This window comes from Dacryopinax primogenitus (assembly GCF_000292625.1).
Source record: "Dacryopinax primogenitus strain DJM-731 SS1 chromosome Unknown DACRYscaffold_8, whole genome shotgun sequence".
In the NCBI taxonomy this organism is placed as follows: Eukaryota; Fungi; Basidiomycota; class Dacrymycetes; order Dacrymycetales; family Dacrymycetaceae; genus Dacryopinax; species Dacryopinax primogenitus.
Window position 1 is genome coordinate 768,223 of NW_024467205.1, and position 17,369 is coordinate 785,591.

The following is a 17,369-nucleotide window of genomic DNA, read 5'->3' on the forward strand; positions in this document are numbered from 1 at the left end:
TCTTTCGCCTCCCGCAGAAGACAGTTCTGGAGACACCGACTCACACAAAGACTGGGGTTGTTCGCATGCTTGCCCCGCAGACGAGCGACATCGACGAGTGGCCGGTAACACCCGAGGATGGGGACGATATCATCAGCAACCGGGAAGTCAAGCGCCCCCTGTCTAAGGTTCCGAGCAAATCGAAGACAAGAACAATCGAGTCGGAAGTAGAGGCCATGTTGGATTCCGGGGACGAGGATGCAGAGCTCGAAAAGCGACAGAAGCAGGTATCGGCTTCCTGGTGGAGTCGCTATGCCTGCGATTCAAGCGTAAGCATATCACGCGCTCGTCGAACGTCTACTGATGAAGCTTTAGTCTTCTGAGACCACGCCTGCTGATGGCCGCCGGAAGACGATGATCGCCAGCAAGCCTTTCCAGCCGACGAAGGCAGGTCGTTCATCCACAAAGGGACGAGTATCAGAGCCTCTGCCAACGAAGCCCGTTTCCAAACCAGGGAAGGAGAACAAGACGCCCAGCAGCTCCAGGAAGGAGGTGGACGTGGACTCTGTACTTCGGAGATCTCACTCCCGTTTACTTCAGTTCTCGAGAGTGGGATAAATAAGTACAACTCGCTTCAGATGGAGTCGTGAATGTCTTTCGTTCCCCGATATCACCATTATTGCATACTTGCATACTGTATATCCTCTAGCAACTGTACTATACTACACCAGTCTCGATGCACTGCATTTTCCAATCCACATAGTTATCCCTTCATTATGACACCAGAAATACCAGGAACGTGTATCATCCTCATACCGCGTCTGTTCTCACACAGTCTTCAAACAGGGAAGTCTTCCCAATACGACGAACGACAAAGGATAAGGGTACCAACAACATCTGATTCTCATTCCTTCATATCCAGTAACATCACACGCCGAATACAACAAATTTTCCCAAAAGAAGAGTGATGAACTACCTAAGAAGGGAAAGGTTGGCCTGCCAGGCAGGGAGCGGACGGAGTACGAGGCACCCAAGGGGGGCATTGCGCTTGACCTGAGGACGGGGACCTGCGCGTGGGGCGACGCGGGGCGAGGCAGGGCGGGGGGGAAGCGACGGGTGATGAACGGGTGAACGGGTCGGGTGAACGAGGAAGAGAACGAGCGTGCCAGGACCGGGGTGTACGTTGTGCGGTGCAAGATGCAAGGTGCAAGGTGCGGGTGTGGAAAGATATTGGCATACAGCGGCCGGAGCGGGAGCAGGAGCAGGAGGGAGGGAGGGAGAGTGGGAGCCGGTCTGGGTTGATACGCCAGATACGATACGGCAAGAGACGCTCGGCTTGGAGCTTGGGATGAGTCCAGGGTTGGAATAGCGGACCTCGGATAGCGGATAGCGGGGGCGTTCCGTAGAACAGCAGAAGACCACCAGTACTAGTGACGGCCAGTCGGTCGTCCTTAGTCCGTCGGTCGGTCGGTAGGTGAAACCTTGTAGGTGTAGATAAAGACTAGAGAGGGTGATGTCCCACGATATGGATAAAACGTTTGGGTTTCGATACGATATTGCACAATTACAGTGTTGGGGTTGCGATGTATGTATCCAGAGAGAGCTGGGGTGTTGCGTGCCGCTCCGGGCGGATGAGGCGCGTGCGGGGTTGACAAGGCGCCCAGGCGAGGGGAGGGGGGTAACGGTGCCCTGTTGGGCCTATCGTACAAGATAAGTAGAGGATATGAAGCGGTCGATGGACGAGGAGGTTGGGGAATCGAGACTTGACCTGTTGCCCAATGAGGACGACGCTGAGACTCGAGAGAGATCGATGTATGACCCAGGAAAAGCTGACGAGGACGCAGACGCAGAGAGACGTAAACGCAAGGGAAGGGAAACACGTGAGACGCGCGCGGCTGTGGGGCAGGCAGCGCAGAGTCGATTTGGGCTTTGGGGTTTTGATAGGACGAGGATCAAGGATCGGTCTTGTTCGGAATAAGTCGGTCGGGTTGGTGCGCGTTTTCACCGGGTTTCATAGAGAGAAGATTTGGACCAGTCGACAGAGCGATTGGTCGATAAGTGGGAGAAAGCGAGAGAGAGAGAGACAGAAGAGGGGAATCTTGATCGAGGACGACCGACGATAGACGCAGACGGTTGATCGACTAAACTTCGAGAAAGGAAAAATTTCGGGAATCTTGCAGATTTTCGATCAGTTCGATAAAAAGACACGATGCTTGCAGAGAGAGACAGAGAGGGAGACTGAACGAGACAGACAGGCAGACAGACCAGGGACACCAGAGACACCAGAGAGAGACCGGAGAGACTGGAGACTGCAAGTACTGATTTTACAACTTTTACAAGCGTGGCGGGTGGATGGGCCAGATCGAGCCGAGGACCAAGCGTCCGAGGGCAGGGCGCCCAGGCCCCGTGGTATACAGAAACAGGAAAGAGGAAAGCAGGTGGGGCCATCTACTGGCTGTAGAGGGGGATAGCCTGCTTCTTGAGTGCGGTGGGTGGGTGTGGTGGTTGGGTGTGGTGGGTGGGTGGATGTGGATGTGATGTGGATGTGGATGTGATGTGGATATGGATGAGGTCTAGTAGAGAGCCAGATAACCGGGAACCGGGAGCCGTCGATTGTTGTCACCGAGTGTGTTGAGGTGGGGTGGGGGGTGGGGTGGGGGATGCGGTGGGTAGGATGCGGTGGGTAGGATGCGGTGGGGGATGCGGTGGGTAGGATGCGGTGGGTGGGGTGCAGGAGGGTGGGATGCGGGAGGGGAGGTGCGGTAGGGTGGGGTGGGGTGGGGAGTGCAAGAGGAGGGCGTCAGAACCCTGAAAGGCAGGGGGAGGTTTAGGGGTGTACGTCTAGAGAATCCAGAGAGTCCAGAGAGAGCCAAATAACAGTAACCGTCAAAAGAGTCCAACGCCTTCGCCTTCGTCTTCGTTAACCGTGCACGCAGGTTAGAACGTCGGAGGGGGCAACGCATCCGGTGCCGGAGAATTATAAAACTGCGGTCCGGCATAGACGATTTTCTTTCCCCTCTGCTCCTTCTCCCTTGGCTCCCTCGGTTCCCTCTCCCTCTGCTCCTTGTCCTTTGGCTCCTTGTCCTTGAGTTCCTTAGCTTCTTTGGCTGCCTTGGTTTCCTTCGCAAGTGCACGTTCTTCTGCTTTCTCACGCCTCTTCGTCTCCCTGACCTCCTTAGGCAGCTTATCCTTCCCCTTCCCCCTCGCTCGGTCTGTAAGCTTCCGATCCACCCGGTCCAGACGGTCCATATCCTTCTGGCCAAAGAACACGATCTCTTCCCTTTCCTCCTGCTGTTCCTCCAGTTCCATATCCGTGCCCATACCCTCAACATCCACAGACAGGTCAGAATCCTCCATCGAAGAAGAAGAATAGGAATACGAAGCGAATGATTCTTCCAGTTCTTGCATCGATATCGATCCCGGCACCGGCATCGGAATCGGGGGAAAAACCCCTCCCGCGGCGGAGGGGAATGTGATCCCCCTCGCATGATTCCAGTACCCTCCACTCCCACTCCCCATACCCATACCCATGCCCGGGCCACTACCCCTGCCCGAGCCCATCCCACTGCCACTAGTCGCGTTATCCAGCCTGGGCAACGGCGTAGAAGGCAACGAAGCAGCCTGCATCTGCACCGGCACCGGCAGGGGAACATGAGAAGCGAGTGCGAGTGAGAGCGTCGGTTTGTGTTTCGTTTCCGAGTTTGGGGGGGGCCGGGCGCCAGTCCCTGTCCCACTCCCACTCCCAGGACCAGTCCGGGGACCAGGAACAGTAGCGGGAACGGCGGCGGGGGGGACAGCGCGCACAGGAGTACTCAACACCGGCGAAGAGCCAGAATACATCCGCAAGCTCTGGCTCTGGGAAGGGACAGACCGGGATAACGAGGGTGAGGGTGAGAGGGAGAGGTCCATTTGATAAAACGGGTGACTCTGCGTGCGGGGGATCCGCAGGCTGCCTGTCTTTCCGGGACCGGTACTGGCTTTGACAGGGGTGGATATAGCGGGGGAGTTTGCAGAAAGGGGGATATTGATCATCGAATTCCTAAGATTCCGTTTCTTCTGGTTCGCACCATTCGCACCAGACGTAGGGACGGGGACAGGAGCGGGAGGGGAAATAGGCGCAGGGGTGGAGAGGAGAGAAGCACTTGCAGGGGCCGAACCGGGCGTGATTGGCACGATGTCAGATATATGCATAGGGGGTGTGATTGCCGAGTTACGAAGACTTTGTGCGAGGGCTGATCTAGCGGTAGCAGCAGCAGCAGTGGTGGTGGTGGCGTCCTGCACCTGCGCAGCGGCAGCAAGGGGCAAAGACGGTGAGGAGGAGAAGACGTCCTCCAGCTGAGGGGCAGACGCAGAAGGTCCAAGCATAATAGCAGGTGTATGCAGAGCCCGGGCAGTCTTGCGTCTCTGCGAGCCTTTCCTACGCTGAGACTGTGTCTGAGTCTGAGTTGGGGAAGGCGGAGTACGAGGGGGACGGGTGGGTGAGGAGGGAGAAGTGGGCCGGTCAGGGGAAGCCGTTGTACCAGCTGCAGCTGCGGGAGTGGGAGTGGAAGTAGGGATGGGGGTGTTAACGGCGCTCCTCGTACGATTATGCCTCATCTTCCGCTTTTTGTCTTCTTTGTTCTCCGAGCGAGGCATAAGAGGCGTAGGAGTCGTAGGCATGCTAACCGGGTACTTTGACTCCCTGTCCTTCTCCTTCTCTCTTTGGTTCTGGTTATCCCCTTCTTTGGACTTGCGTTCCCTTCTCCGTTCTTGAGAGTACGACCCTAGCGGTTTGGAGAGCATGATCACTCCCGGTCTCTTGTGCGCATGCACCTGCATAGGTGCATGCGCAGGTGCAGGAGCGGGAGCGGGTGTACGAGCAGGAGAAGGAGAAGGAGAGAGAGACATATGGGTGCGTCTTGGTCTGGGTGTTGTTAGGTGTGGACGGGGTGGTGGGAGTACGAGGGCGAATGACATGGTTGGGTGGGTGGTTGGTGAGTCGGTAGGTGGGGTGGTTGGCGGTGGGATGGGTGGGTGGATGTAAGGTGTTTGGTTGTGAGATCTGGGAGGTAGAGGGATAATAGGTGTAGAGCGGTTGATGGAGGTGGTGATGGCGGCGGTAATGGCGGTAATGGCTATGGTATAGATAGGAGATGGATGTCGAAGACGACGAGCAATCAAAGGAGGACGACGAGCAGCAAGCAGATGACGGTTCGAGATAGAGATAGAGAGAGAGGAGGGGCGAACGGGGCATCGTTGAATCAAGTGACAACGACAGCCTCCGTTCGCCACTCTATTCGGAACAATTTCGGTTCCGGTGTGCGGGTGGTATCGGTCGCTATTCCGTTCTTTCCCGCGTTGTGAGGGACTAGATGGTTGACCTATCTCACCTTATGGGCTAGAAGGCACTACAACGGACGGTTGGACTGTTGGACCATCCGTTCACCTTTTGTGTTCAATAGAAATGATACCAACTATATTGGACGGGAGGGAGGCGGTGCAGTTTCTTGTGAGGGTGAAGGAGTATTTGGAGGATCCGAGGAGGATGTTGTTGTGAGGGGGGGCCGGGGGGGGGGGGGCTGTGAGGTGTGAGTGAGGAGGGGGGAAAGAAGGGGGAAATGGTGGAAATGGAGCTGATTTGTCCTATTCACTACCTACACCTACCTACGCCTATGATCATAAGTAAGGGCGACGATCATGATTGGTCTGATCTCCACTTTGCCCTGAATGGCTACGGGACGGTCTTTGATTGCGTGCATGCCTGGGTGTGGGTGATGAGTGATATGAGTGAGGGGGAAGGGGGGAGGGGAGGGGGGAAGGGCAAGGGGGTGAAGGGGAGGGGAAACGCACCTAGGACAGCAGACTGCGGAAGATTGATAATCGGCGTTCCATACATCGATCCAAACACGCCTCCATTCGATCTGTCCAATCATAAGCACATCCGCTCACATCACCTCACCTCACCTCCCAAGTAAATGGAAGCAGAAGCAGAAGTAAAAGTTGCGCACATCGTAAACGTCCCACCGGCCATATCCTCCAACCCAAGCTTCCCATCCCTCGCCCTCTTCCCCAATTCCCCAATCTCCTTCTCGATCTGTATCATCCCCAGCTCATCCGCCCCCCTCACCACGGGCGTCACGAGCCCCTTAGGCGTAGCGACGGCGATGCTCAGATCCACATAATCATGGTATACGATCTCGTCCCGCTCAATGCTGGCGTTCGCTACCGGAAAGTCTTTGAGAGCGAGACAGCACGCTTTTGCGAAAGCGGACATGAACCCTAGCTTCACCCCGTGTTCTTTCAATACCAGGTCTTTGTACTTCCCGCGCATGTCCATCAGGGAAGACATGTCGATCTCGTTGAACGTTGTCAACGAGGCAGCGGCATTTTGAGACTGCTTCAAGCGCTCGGAGATACGCAGGCGCATACGGGACATCTTGATCTAGCACGCGCGTTAGAAGCGTACTATGGGAATGGAAGGACGGACCCGAGTCTCTCCCCTGTAGGCAGCAGGCTTAGCAGGCCTTTCCTCCTTAGGCTTCTCCTCTTTAGGAGCGACCGCTTCAGGCACAGGCACATGTGCAGGTGCAGCTTCAGCCTTCTCGACCTCCTTAGCCGCAGGTTTCGGTTCCTCCGGTCCTACCCCAATCAGCGCCCAACACACACAAGCAAAACATCTCCCTCACCAGGTGCAGCAGCCTTCTCGGGCACCTCCGCCGGAGCTGGAGCCTCCGCCCCCCCCTCCACAGGCTCAAGCTCAAACAGATCCTGTCCTACTTCAACCGTATCCTCCTCCGCTGCCAAGAGGTGCTTGATCCTCCCCGCCTTGGGGGCGTTAACCGTCACGTCGATCTACCTTAGTCAGCGGCGATCCCACACCATCACACCAGCGCTTGGGGGCCCACCTTATCAGTCTCGATCACAGCTACTTCTTCATCTTGTTCCACTCGGTCGCCCACCTTTTTGGTCCACGACTTTAGGGTACCTTCGGTAAGAGACTCTGCCATTTGGGGGACTTTGACGATTTCTGTTCATGTGTCTGTCAGTCTCTAGTCTCGGTAACACACGGGGGAGGGGGTATACCCTGCGCAAGGGCGGAAGTGCGAAAGCCTGCCAGCTGGAACCTGCTCCAATCAGTACTCAGTACAGTACCAAACCGTCCTGCGCAGAAAGAGAAAGACATACGTGACAGCAGACCTCGTAACCCTGCTGCTCCTGCGTGCTGAGGACTGGAGAGCGAGCGAGAACCTCCTAATAGAGCGTGGGGGTGCTCGACGCATCCCGGCTGCGAAGAGTGCCATAGGAGTTTTAGGCATCGGTACTAATTCGCAAGAGCAGGAGCAGGTGAGTCGAGGACGTCGAAGACAGCGACGGAGATGGTGGGAGGAGGACAAGCAAGGTGCAAGTCGTTGCTGACGCTCTGACGATACACTCGAGGAACACCGGGTGAATGAATGAATGAATGTAACACCGAGGACACGGAAGCAGTTTTTTGCACAGGGGCGGACGTCATACTTTCTTGAACTTTTTATCCCGGATTCTTCCTATTAAAGGAGTGTGTAATGCAGATTGTAGTAGGTATTTGATTTTCATAAGCATTTTATCTACAAATAACATACCTTTAATCGTCTATATCGTCAGAGATCAACATCGACATGGACAGCGACATGGACATCGAATGCATCCCGGTCCGGCCCGTCCCTTCCGTCAGTGCCAAGGGACCGAAACACGCCAGCATCGGACCTGCGGCTCAACCTTCAGTCAGCACTCAACGAACGTGATAACAGAGGGAGGGAAAGAGGAGAGGGGATCAGAAAGGGTTGCCCGAGATATTGAGCTGTGGCGGGCAGTTTCGGCACTGAGGGTACGAAGACCGTCGTGTAAAGCATCATGCGAGAACACAAGTACAAGCGTGGTAGGTACTCACAGCAGTATTAGTGCTCAACTCCCATGCAGGCAGCGGAGTACAGTACTAGGATAACCAGTCAGCATCAGCTAGGAGAACGTGGGAAGTGTGAAGGGCGGTCGGCTCAGAAAAATAGTATAAATACAGCCGTGGAGTTGTCGTCACGCGCACAGTCAGGCGGTAACTCCTTGATAACATCATTGCCGACCGGTCCTGGAGGTACTCACAGGTGTGTGTGCATGTGTTGGGTGTCTGCTCTGGTACTCTCTGTCACTCTGGGTTTGGGGGCAGGTCGATACGTGCTGGGTTGGCGACTTCCTGCACGTCCTGCTGCGCCGGACGTTACTCCAATGTATCCAACCTCGCACACGCATCTAAACACTATCATCGTCAGCTCTGAGCTCAAGACGAGGGAAGAGAACCCAACGAAGATCAGAACGAGTTGAAGAAAAGCATCGACCCCGCCGTAGCGAGATCTCAGATACTCTAGTTTGAATTTGAAAAGTATTCATCGTCTACCCTCCGTACTCCAACCAAAATGATGTACTGACCAGTATCGTTACACACAACAAGAGCGCGTCAATAAACAGTAAAAGAAAGCAAGATGGAAGAGAGGAGGGAGACGCAGGAATGATAGTGAAAATCCCTGTCCGCTTTGCCCTTTTTCAACCTTTTTCACAGCGCCCGTGCGCATCCGCTTCCGTTTGCCTCCGTCCGCACGCCAAAATTCCCTTGACCACTCCAAAGGCACTTTCTCCTCCTCCTCATCGTCCTCCTCATTTTCCTCATCGTCCTGCTCAACATGTCCGCCCTCCGTGCATTCCCTGCTGCTACTTCTATGTTACGCTCCACCTCCCGCCCGCTGTTGCGCTCCATACTCCGTACCACCCTTCCTGCGGCATCTCGTCTCCCAGTCCGGGCATTCAGCGCCACCCGTCTCTCCCGCTCCGCAGGTGAATGTACGTCCCCCCTCTCTTCAACCCACCGTCCAACCCCATCACAGACCAGCTCACATCGGTCCGGAATAGCGGACGTAGCACTCTCCTCCAGATTGAAAGAAGAGATCAAGTACGAAGCTGAGAATTCTCTTGCTGCTGAACCAGAGTTCTTGAAGGAGTTCAAGGGTCAGAACGTCTGGGAGATCAGGGACAAGGAGGGGCACGATGATGTTGAGCTTCTACGGACATTCGGGAACGAGACGTTCGTCCTTCTCCTTTCTCCTTTGCAGCCCTAGCTGCAGCGGAGGTTGGAGGTTGGCTAACAAGAACACAGTATAAAAGTCTTCTTCTCTATTGCGGATATCGATAACGAGCAACCGCAGTTCGAAGGCGAGGAAGGCGCAGAAGAGCCCCCCCAGACCTACTCCCTCCGCTGCAGCGCAACCATCTCCAAGCCCTCTGGCGGAGCACTCGTAGTCGAGCTCATGAGCGAAGAAGGCACGTTCATCATCGACGGCGTCTCCTACTACTCCGACGCGCGCTTGGGCACGGAGATGTCCGCGAACGCGGAATGGGAGCGGAGGGGCATGTACATCGGCCCCCAGTTTGATAACCTGGACGTGCAGGTGCAGGAGGAGTTCGAGAAGTATATCCAGGAGAGGGGCATCACCGATGAGCTCGCGAGCTTCATCCCGGATTATGCGGAGTACAAAGAACAAAAGGTGCACTTCCCCCACTCTCCTTGTCCCCTAACTAACAGCACACAGGAATACGTCAAGTGGCTGAACAGCGTGACCAAGTTTGTGGACGCTTGAACACCCCCCGTCCGCTCTATCTAGATCCGCATGTGCATCTGCCTGCATGTGGAGTTATGACCCAACGCTTAGTAGCTTAATCTGCGCCTAGCTCTATGTCTACATCTTTATATTCAAAAGCGCATGACTGCACCACTCCAATAGCACTGTTTGACTATCTTTTGCGAGTTTATCGTGAGCTCGGACTGTGGTGTTTAAGGATGCGTATAAGGCATGAAATGCGTACGACATCGTGTTTCGGAGCAGGGTTTGCACCTAACGCGGGATACATCAACAGACCAGTTACACATCATCACAACTCCATAGAGCACATCCATAAACACCTAAAGAAACGTCCATGAAAACATAAGAATACGACAACCCACTCGGCCCAAAAAGAGAATCCTATTATGCAGAGAGCGGTCTCTGACCTCCAAGAGTCATACGTCAGCAACTCGCTCAAGTGCTCCGAAGCAAGCTCATTCTCTCGAGTGGTTATAGCTAGATGTATGGACTTTGCTCCCCAAGCGTACTGTAATGTTGAACGGTCCTACAACGGCCACCTGTTGGCCTGGGACAGAGTCGAAGTGGTCAGGAATCATGTACAAGACTGTCGAGCCCCTCGAGGAGAAGGCTGGTTCTCTGATGTATCAAGAGCATGGCTGTCCTGCAGGAGATGGAATAACGGATCAAATAACTTATCAACGGGTTCCCAGACATCAGTCGGCGCAATTTGGTGTTCTGACAGGTTCTGAGTTTAGATGATAGGTTATTGTTCGGACCATGTGGTAGCCCGACGGTCCTATACGGAATCAGACCGATTTGGCAGAGTGCCAGAGAGTTTCCCCAAGGGCTTGAGGGCCTTTGGTGAAGTAAATGAGCTACGATCAAGAGTTGACATGTTCTGATTGGGAGTTGAAGCCTAACCCTCAGAGTGGAGGCAATTTTTGAATAGAACTCTGGACAAGTGCCTACTGCGACTCTGTTCCTTCAACAGCGCCAGCGGTCAGAGTATATCGTGAGAACCATGCAACAGCTTATTCTCGGTATAATGCATACTGACAAAAGGCAGCTTCAAGGAGACTTCGGTTAGGCTGTGCAGAAACTGAAATGTTCAAGTCCGTGTTCTTCGCACGAAAAAAGGAACATAGTCTCTTGGCACCGGCATTCAGGGCCTCCCGGATTTGTTTCGTACACGTACTTGAGCAAGTATGCTTGACAGCTGGGATTTTGTGAGGATGGTACCCTTCCAGCGCACACTGCTGAGTCCGTACCGTCATCACCTATGCCCTCCGCCCGCTATACGTCGCTTTTGAGCGGCCTGCCCAGGAGGATACCACCATGGAGCCAGATACAGCTGTCGCACCGACTGATGGGAGGAGCGATCCTCGTGTTGATGCTTCTTGTCTTGTTTCTCGGACACGAACGGTATGAGCACTCGGGCTATAGGCCACCGCCGTATGGAGGAGATCGGCCCCCACCGCCTCATGGGCCCAGTAGACCTGTCCCGGGAACAACGCTCTCCCTTGCAGAGCGGATCGCACTCAGCGAGAACCTGTACCAAGTCGTACTGGACGATCGGCACGAATTCATCAACAGCCTTGGCGGACCGTCACACATAGCGGCGTAAGCCCGTAGTTTATGGGGAAGAGATCCTGACTCACGACTCTCAGGTCTGGAGGCAGCTACTGGGTGCTGTGGGACTTCTTCCTGCCCTCTTTCGACTGTCAACATTATGTGGAACGGATTGGACGACTGGGCGATGGCGGAAAGTGGATCTGCGGCATGGATCTGATCGCGGACAAAGCGAGCCCTGTGATCTACAGCTTTGGTGCGTACCGCTTCCTGTTTAGGGATGAGACTCTGAAGGTTAGCGCTGGTACAGGTGTGTCGGATGACTCGTCGTTCGAGGCTGCGCTGCTTGAACGTGCCCCTCGTGCCCAGGTCTACGGGTACGACTACAGCGTCAACTCTGTAAGCTGTCTACCATCACTCATGCCAGGCGCAGGGCACTCAACGGCGAGCATAGTGGGGACCTCAGATCGAGAACAACCCTGAGCTGAAAGGGCGTGCTCATTTTCACAAATGGGCTGTGGGACCTAAGGATTCCCATGGTCCGGAGGCCGATCCGAACTTCCAGGTCTACACGCTCGACACGCTCATGAAGCTGAACGGTGAGCCCTCCGGCCAAAAGACACTTCACTCTGCTTACTCAGCTCAGAACACACCTGGATCGATATCTTGAAGATTGACGTCGAAGGTGCCGAGTTCGACGTGCTCCGTGGTTTCTGCAACTATTATATGGAGCGTGGTCTTCCCCTGCCCTTTGGCCAGCTTCAGGTCGAAATCCACGCCTGGGACTCCAAGATGAGCTTCGCGACGTTCCTTGAGTGGTTCGAGCTGCTCGAGAGTGCCGGTCTCCGTCCGTTCCGCGCTGAGCCAAATCTGGTCTACGTCAATATACTCAACGCCAAAGCTACGCTTTCTGAGGTGCGTTGCTTAGAGTTTGACGTGCACGCTGCTGACAGTGAACAGTACGCGTTTGTGAATATCCGGGGTGGGCATGAGTTGATCACTGACGCATAACCCGGGCTTTGTCATTGGTTACGGCATTTATGTTTTCCGTTTCGACAGCATAGCAGAATACACTTGTAGTCTACCAAACCTTGGATACATCATAGCGAGCACTGGAATGGGAATATTCCGATATATGTATAATGACAGGTGAAATGTGCTGGCTCTCAGGCCGAATTTGTTTTCTGGCTGAACCCTGCCAAGCCATCAATATTCTTTCTGTGAGGCAATTAAATTGATGAAATTTCTCCCACGGAGAGTGTTGTGTCCTCCTACTCTTTACTGCTCAAGCTCAACTTACAATACTCTAGGCATTGCTGATAATAACTGCTGCTCTCTCTCGCCAATGTCATCAGCAAGATACACTTCGCTAGTCAACGGCCTCCCACGCCGGCTGCCACCTTGGAACCAGATCCCCCCACCGCAGAAGCTGATGGGAGGGACGATCCTCGTCCTCGTCATCCTACTCCTGTACATGGAAAGTGCGCGTGCCCCGCCGCCGCCGCATGCGCACTACCCGCCCCCACCGGGCCATAGTACGGAGTACGCGATACGGGCCAATGAGGCAAGGTACAAAGATGTCCTGGCCGAAAGAGCAGCTTTTATCCAGAGCTTGGGAGGAGCGTCGCGTGTCCTACCGTGCGTGCTCCCCCCCCGTCCATTCATTCATATTGCTGAATACTCATAGTTGGCCATATGGAGACCTCAAGCAGGCGTATTGGACGCTATGGGACTTCTTCCTCCCCCTCTTTGGCTGCCCGCATGACGTGCAGCGGATAGGGCGCATGGGCGACGGGGGAAAGTACGTCTGCGGCATGGATGTCATCGCTCGGAAACGGGACGTTGTCATCTACAGCATGGGTGCGCCGTCCCCTTTACATTGTATAGAACGTATCTGACGTTGCGTAGGCGTGTCGGACGACTCGTCCTATGAGGCTGCTTTGCTCGAAGCGGCCCCAACGGCCCAGGTGTACGGGTACGACTTTAGCGTGGATTCCGTGAGCACATATGCAGGAGGTGCCTGCGCTCGCTGACTGGTACTGCAGTGGGGCCCTCAGATAGAGACGGTGCCGTCGTTGAAGCAGCGTGCGCATTTCTTCAAGTACGCGATTGGGGACAAGGACGACCATGGTCCTGGATCGTCGGATCCCGAGTTCCAAGTCTACACCTTGGACACGCTCATGAAGCTCAACGGTGGGTTGTTCGCGCTTGCGCTCCCTCCGTTCAGAGCTCATCCAGTTCCCAGGGCACACGTTCATCGACATTCTCAAAGTTGACATCGAAGGCGCGGAATTCGACGCTCTCCGCGGTTTCTGTAAGTATTACATGTCCCGTGGCTTGCCTCTCCCTTTCGGCCAGCTACAGGTAGAGATCCACGCCTGGGGAAAGAACTTTGCCGAGTTCCTCGAGTGGTTCGAGCTGCTCGAAGCTGCTGGTCTCAGGCCGTTCAGGTCCGAACCGAACCTTGTCTACGTGAGCTTGTATCATCATCAGAGGCCCGAGTTGTCCGAGGTGCGTTCATATCCCGCGAGGCTTCTGCAGCGCGAACTGAGGTGCTCACAGTATGCTTTTATCAATGTTGGTGGGAAGCATGAGATCATTAGCGACATGTATGATTAGGAAGGCGACTGGGACTGGACCCACTTCTGACATTTACGGCACTTGGACATGCTAATTATACCTTGTATCTTCTTCGGTTGTCGTTCGGACTATAATGTAGACCCGACGGACTGTTATATCCAATGCATATCCTGCTCGATATATCTCGTCTAAAAGACCAGAAGCATTGTGAGTTGTAAATTTCTGCCTTTCCGGTGATTGCGGGGATGTCAACAATGAACAATTCAATCAAAAGGGTAAATGAAACCCGACTTGTCGATTATTACAATTCCCTCACGACCGATCTAAAGTGCGCAGCATCTTTCTTCAGTCCATTACTCAATTATTCCTTATTTTCAAACTATTCAAAGTGGAATAATTTCGAATCGTTCGCTGATTAACTTTGCTATTCTGCGAATCCACTTTGGCAGCTTGTTGTTGCTTCTTCCAACTTTCTCACGCCCAGCCGCGTCAATCAAAGCATCAAAGCATCAAACTTCAAACTTCATTTCCAACCAACTTTCTCCTCGACGTCCTACTAGCGCTTATCATCAACATCTACAACGTCCATCACGCATTTATCGACGCCGCTGTATTCATCATCGTAGAAGAGCAGTGTAAGCACTCCAACGACAGCTATGCAGGCGCTCACACTCTACAGATGGCTCTCGATAAATCAACCTACGACTACGCCATCGGTGTATTCTTTCTCCTCAGCGTCGTCTCCCTATGGACAATATCCAGTTTCCTAGTCCAGGTGCGTTCTCACTCACAATCGCAATGGACGTTGCTCATGTGCATGTGCGCAGAACCTCTTCGTATTCGGGTTCAACAAACCTTTCCTGTACGTTCTGCTCTCCCTTTCCAGCAGGACAAGTCTGACCAGAGACGCAGCGTCACATACCTCAAAACGTCCACCGTGACGCTCTATCTCCTCCCTTTCCTCTTCCAGCGCTACTGCCGCCCACCGCAAGGCTACACCCGCGCTCCCAGCTCACCGTCGCGCGACAGCATCCCCCTGCCCGGCGCAGAATCCCGCAAGATGTCCATCCGAGCAACAGCAGAGCTCGCAGCTGTCTTCTGTATCCTCTGGTTCTTCGCTAATTGGACCACGAACGCCAGTCTGGAGTTTACGAGCGTGGCGAGCAGCACGATACTCGCTAGTACGAGCGGGTTCTTTACGCTTGCTGTTGGGCGACTGTTTGGCGTTGAGAAGCTTACGTGGGGGAAGATCGCTGCTGTTGTCATCAGGTGCGTACCTCATTAGTGCAATCCCATGCCCATACCTAACGCGCGCAGCTTCTCCGGTGTCCTCCTCGTCTCCCTCGGCGACCACGCCTCGGTCACAAGTTTCCCCCACGCAAGCTGGGGCAACTTCCTCTCCCTCCTCAGCGCCATACTCTACGCCTTCTACGCAACGATACTCAAAGTTCGTACCGGCCCTGACGCGCAACTCGACACGCAGATGTTCTTCGGCTTTGTGGGACTGTTTATCACCCTCGGGTTGTGGCCTGTTGGGCTCGTGTTGCATATCTTTGGGATAGAGAGCTTCGATCTGCCGAAAGAGAACGCGGCATGGGCAGCGCTCCTCATCTCCGTGCGTCCTTTCCCCCAAGCGCGAAATACACTAACCCCGCGCTGACCCCGCGCTCAGATGTTCATCACCTGGTCCTCGAACTACCTCTACGTCCTCGCCGTCCTCCGCACCACCGCGCTCGTCGTGACCATCGGTTTGTCACTAACGATTCCCTTTGCGATGGTTGGTGATTTCTGGCTCGGTCGGGTGCCCGGGTGGAGGACGGTAGCAGGGGCCATCTTGGTGCTCGTCGCGTTTGCCACTATTGGCAGGGAGGGGGCGGTGGAGCATGAGATGGAGAGAGAGGAGGTGGCCATGCAGCCTGTGAAGATGGATTTGGAGGATTAGCGTCGTGAGGTGCTGTAGGAGCAGGACTGAATATCTATATCTTGGCTTGTAATTGACAATATTGGACACTGAACAATCATCCTATTTCCTCATATTTCCTCACAGAGAATTTGCTTCAGAACAATCAGATCAGTGCACAACACAATATTAATCTCTGCTGGTTGGTTGAATTATCCCTCGTTCCCAAGACGACTTCAATGCTTCGTCTGATGATTCCCCGAAGCGCATCGGAGTCGTACGTAAGTATAATACAGATATCTGGTATTTATTTACAGTGCTCTACATCTGCACGGAAAGGACGACCACCAATGTCCTTCGTACAGGAGACTTTCTCTGGTCGACGTCTTCGGTACTATGTGCTGTTCTTAGTGCTCGTTGTACTGCTCTTAGCCTACCACTACCCCCACTACCTCCCTCTCCCCCTTCCTCTCTCTGTGTCTTCATCGCTCTGTACTCCCAGTGAAGGCACAAGAAACATTAATCTCGCAGAATCGGCCCGGCTCAACGAACGGCGGTACTCAAAACACGTAGCCCAGCGAGAGGCGTACATCTCCCGCTTGGGAGGTAAAGACGCTCTACAGGCGTAAGTCCTTCCTCCTCCTCCTCTCCCTACTTGCTAAACGTCCCAGCTGGCCGGGGGACGGCGCCCCTTTCGTACTTTGTATGTCTGCTCTCTGGCTGTTTGGCGCCAGCTGATGAGGGATAGGGGACTTCTTTCTCCCTGCTTGGGAGTGCGGGGGACATTTGGCTCGCTGGGGCACTCTGGGACAAGGGGGGAAATGGCTCTGCGGGTTAGAGCTGCTAGGGAAGAGAAAAAAAGTGGTTGTATACTCTTTTGGTAGGTTCTGCTAGAGTAAAATGTTGTTGGATGCTGATATCGCACTGCTGTGGTAGGTATTTCGACAGACTCGAGCTTTGAAGCTGAAGTGTTGAGAGCCATAAGGAGTGAAGTATGGGGATATGATCCTTCTGTCAATTTGGTGTGTTTATCACTCTAAAAATGCTGAGAATAATGCTAATACAAAGCAGTTCGGGCCTGAGGTCGCCCTCTCCCCCGACCTGGTAGAGAGAGCCCATTTCCATCCATTTGCACTAGGACCAGTAGACCAGCCTTCGACGCCTTCGACACCCGCCGAATTCTCCCTCACTACTCTCATGCGGCAGAACGACCACACATGGATCGACATCCTCAAGCTGAACATCGAAGGGTCGGAATTCGCCGTCCTAGCCTCCTTGTGCTCCAAAGCGTCTGCTAGCAGGCCCTTGCCGTTCGGTCAAGTGCAAGTAGAGATACACGCCTGGGACTGGGGGCTCTCTTTTTCCGAGTTCTTGGAGTGGTGGGAGATGCTGGAAAAGGCTGGGTTGAGGGCTGTGAGTCGCGAAGTGGGGGGGGTGTGGGGTAACTTGGTAGGGGGGAAGCCTGTGCTTGCTGAGGTGCGTTCGAGGACAGAGAAGTTGCTGCTGCGACTGATGCTGATAATGATATTAGTACACTTTTGTGAATATTTATGGAAGACATGAGTTAGTATGGGATGGATAGCGAATGAAATTATAATAATATATTTATGTTGAATGTTCAAACTGTAAATCAATAATTGTTGATGGTAATGATCAAAGGAGTCCCTGAGTGAACATCCCAGCCACGTCCTTCACTCCTCCCTCACCGTCCTCGACGA

The 17,369-nt window shown here is 54.1% G+C and overlaps 6 protein-coding genes across 6 annotated transcripts; 4 read left to right on the forward strand and 2 right to left on the reverse strand.

Annotated features, from left to right (window-relative positions):
• Nucleotides 1-1,081: 1,081 nt before the first annotated feature.
• On the reverse strand, nt 1,082-4,956 carry DACRYDRAFT_21992 (uncharacterized protein). Its single transcript, XM_040772629.1, has one exon. It carries the CDS (start codon nt 4,864-4,866, stop codon nt 2,917-2,919), a length of 1,950 nt encoding a protein of 649 aa, XP_040629196.1. The 5' UTR covers nt 4,867-4,956; the 3' UTR covers nt 1,082-2,916.
• A 662-nt stretch (nt 4,957-5,618) lies between these two features.
• DACRYDRAFT_79069 (dihydrolipoamide succinyltransferase) lies at nt 5,619-7,375 on the reverse strand (the record flags this gene model as incomplete). The annotated part of the gene is made up of 8 exons (XM_040776372.1): nt 7,144-7,375; nt 7,042-7,082; nt 6,864-6,985; nt 6,645-6,810; nt 6,446-6,597; nt 5,967-6,400; nt 5,809-5,879; nt 5,619-5,719 (listed from the first exon to the last, which is right to left on the reverse strand). Exons 1-8 carry the CDS (start codon nt 7,272-7,274, stop codon nt 5,619-5,621), a joined length of 1,218 nt encoding a protein of 405 aa, XP_040629197.1. The 5' UTR covers nt 7,275-7,375.
• A 1,269-nt stretch (nt 7,376-8,644) lies between these two features.
• DACRYDRAFT_21994 (mitochondrial Mrb1) lies at nt 8,645-9,774 on the forward strand. Its single transcript, XM_040772630.1, has 4 exons — nt 8,645-8,823; nt 8,893-9,064; nt 9,137-9,524; nt 9,570-9,774. Exons 1-4 carry the CDS (start codon nt 8,667-8,669, stop codon nt 9,615-9,617), a joined length of 765 nt encoding a protein of 254 aa, XP_040629198.1. The 5' UTR covers nt 8,645-8,666; the 3' UTR covers nt 9,618-9,774.
• A 1,079-nt stretch (nt 9,775-10,853) lies between these two features.
• DACRYDRAFT_21995 (uncharacterized protein) lies at nt 10,854-12,365 on the forward strand. The gene is made up of 6 exons (XM_040772631.1): nt 10,854-11,222; nt 11,270-11,427; nt 11,482-11,570; nt 11,626-11,770; nt 11,818-12,086; nt 12,132-12,365. The coding sequence occupies exons 1-6, from the start codon at nt 10,882-10,884 to the stop codon at nt 12,180-12,182; spliced, it is 1,053 nt and encodes a 350-aa protein (XP_040629199.1). The 5' UTR covers nt 10,854-10,881; the 3' UTR covers nt 12,183-12,365.
• Nucleotides 12,366-12,493: 128 nt separating this feature from the next.
• DACRYDRAFT_79082 (uncharacterized protein) lies at nt 12,494-13,905 on the forward strand. The gene is made up of 6 exons (XM_040776373.1): nt 12,494-12,809; nt 12,859-13,031; nt 13,080-13,168; nt 13,217-13,364; nt 13,417-13,682; nt 13,734-13,905. Exons 1-6 carry the CDS (start codon nt 12,517-12,519, stop codon nt 13,788-13,790), a joined length of 1,026 nt encoding a protein of 341 aa, XP_040629200.1. The 5' UTR covers nt 12,494-12,516; the 3' UTR covers nt 13,791-13,905.
• Nucleotides 13,906-14,309: 404 nt separating this feature from the next.
• Nucleotides 14,310-15,738, forward strand: DACRYDRAFT_116030 (uncharacterized protein). The gene is made up of 6 exons (XM_040770119.1): nt 14,310-14,386; nt 14,431-14,526; nt 14,579-14,613; nt 14,664-15,020; nt 15,069-15,366; nt 15,424-15,738. The coding sequence occupies exons 2-6, from the start codon at nt 14,431-14,433 to the stop codon at nt 15,691-15,693; spliced, it is 1,056 nt and encodes a 351-aa protein (XP_040629201.1). The 5' UTR covers nt 14,310-14,386; the 3' UTR covers nt 15,694-15,738.
• The last annotated feature ends 1,631 nt before the right edge of the window (nt 15,739-17,369 follow it).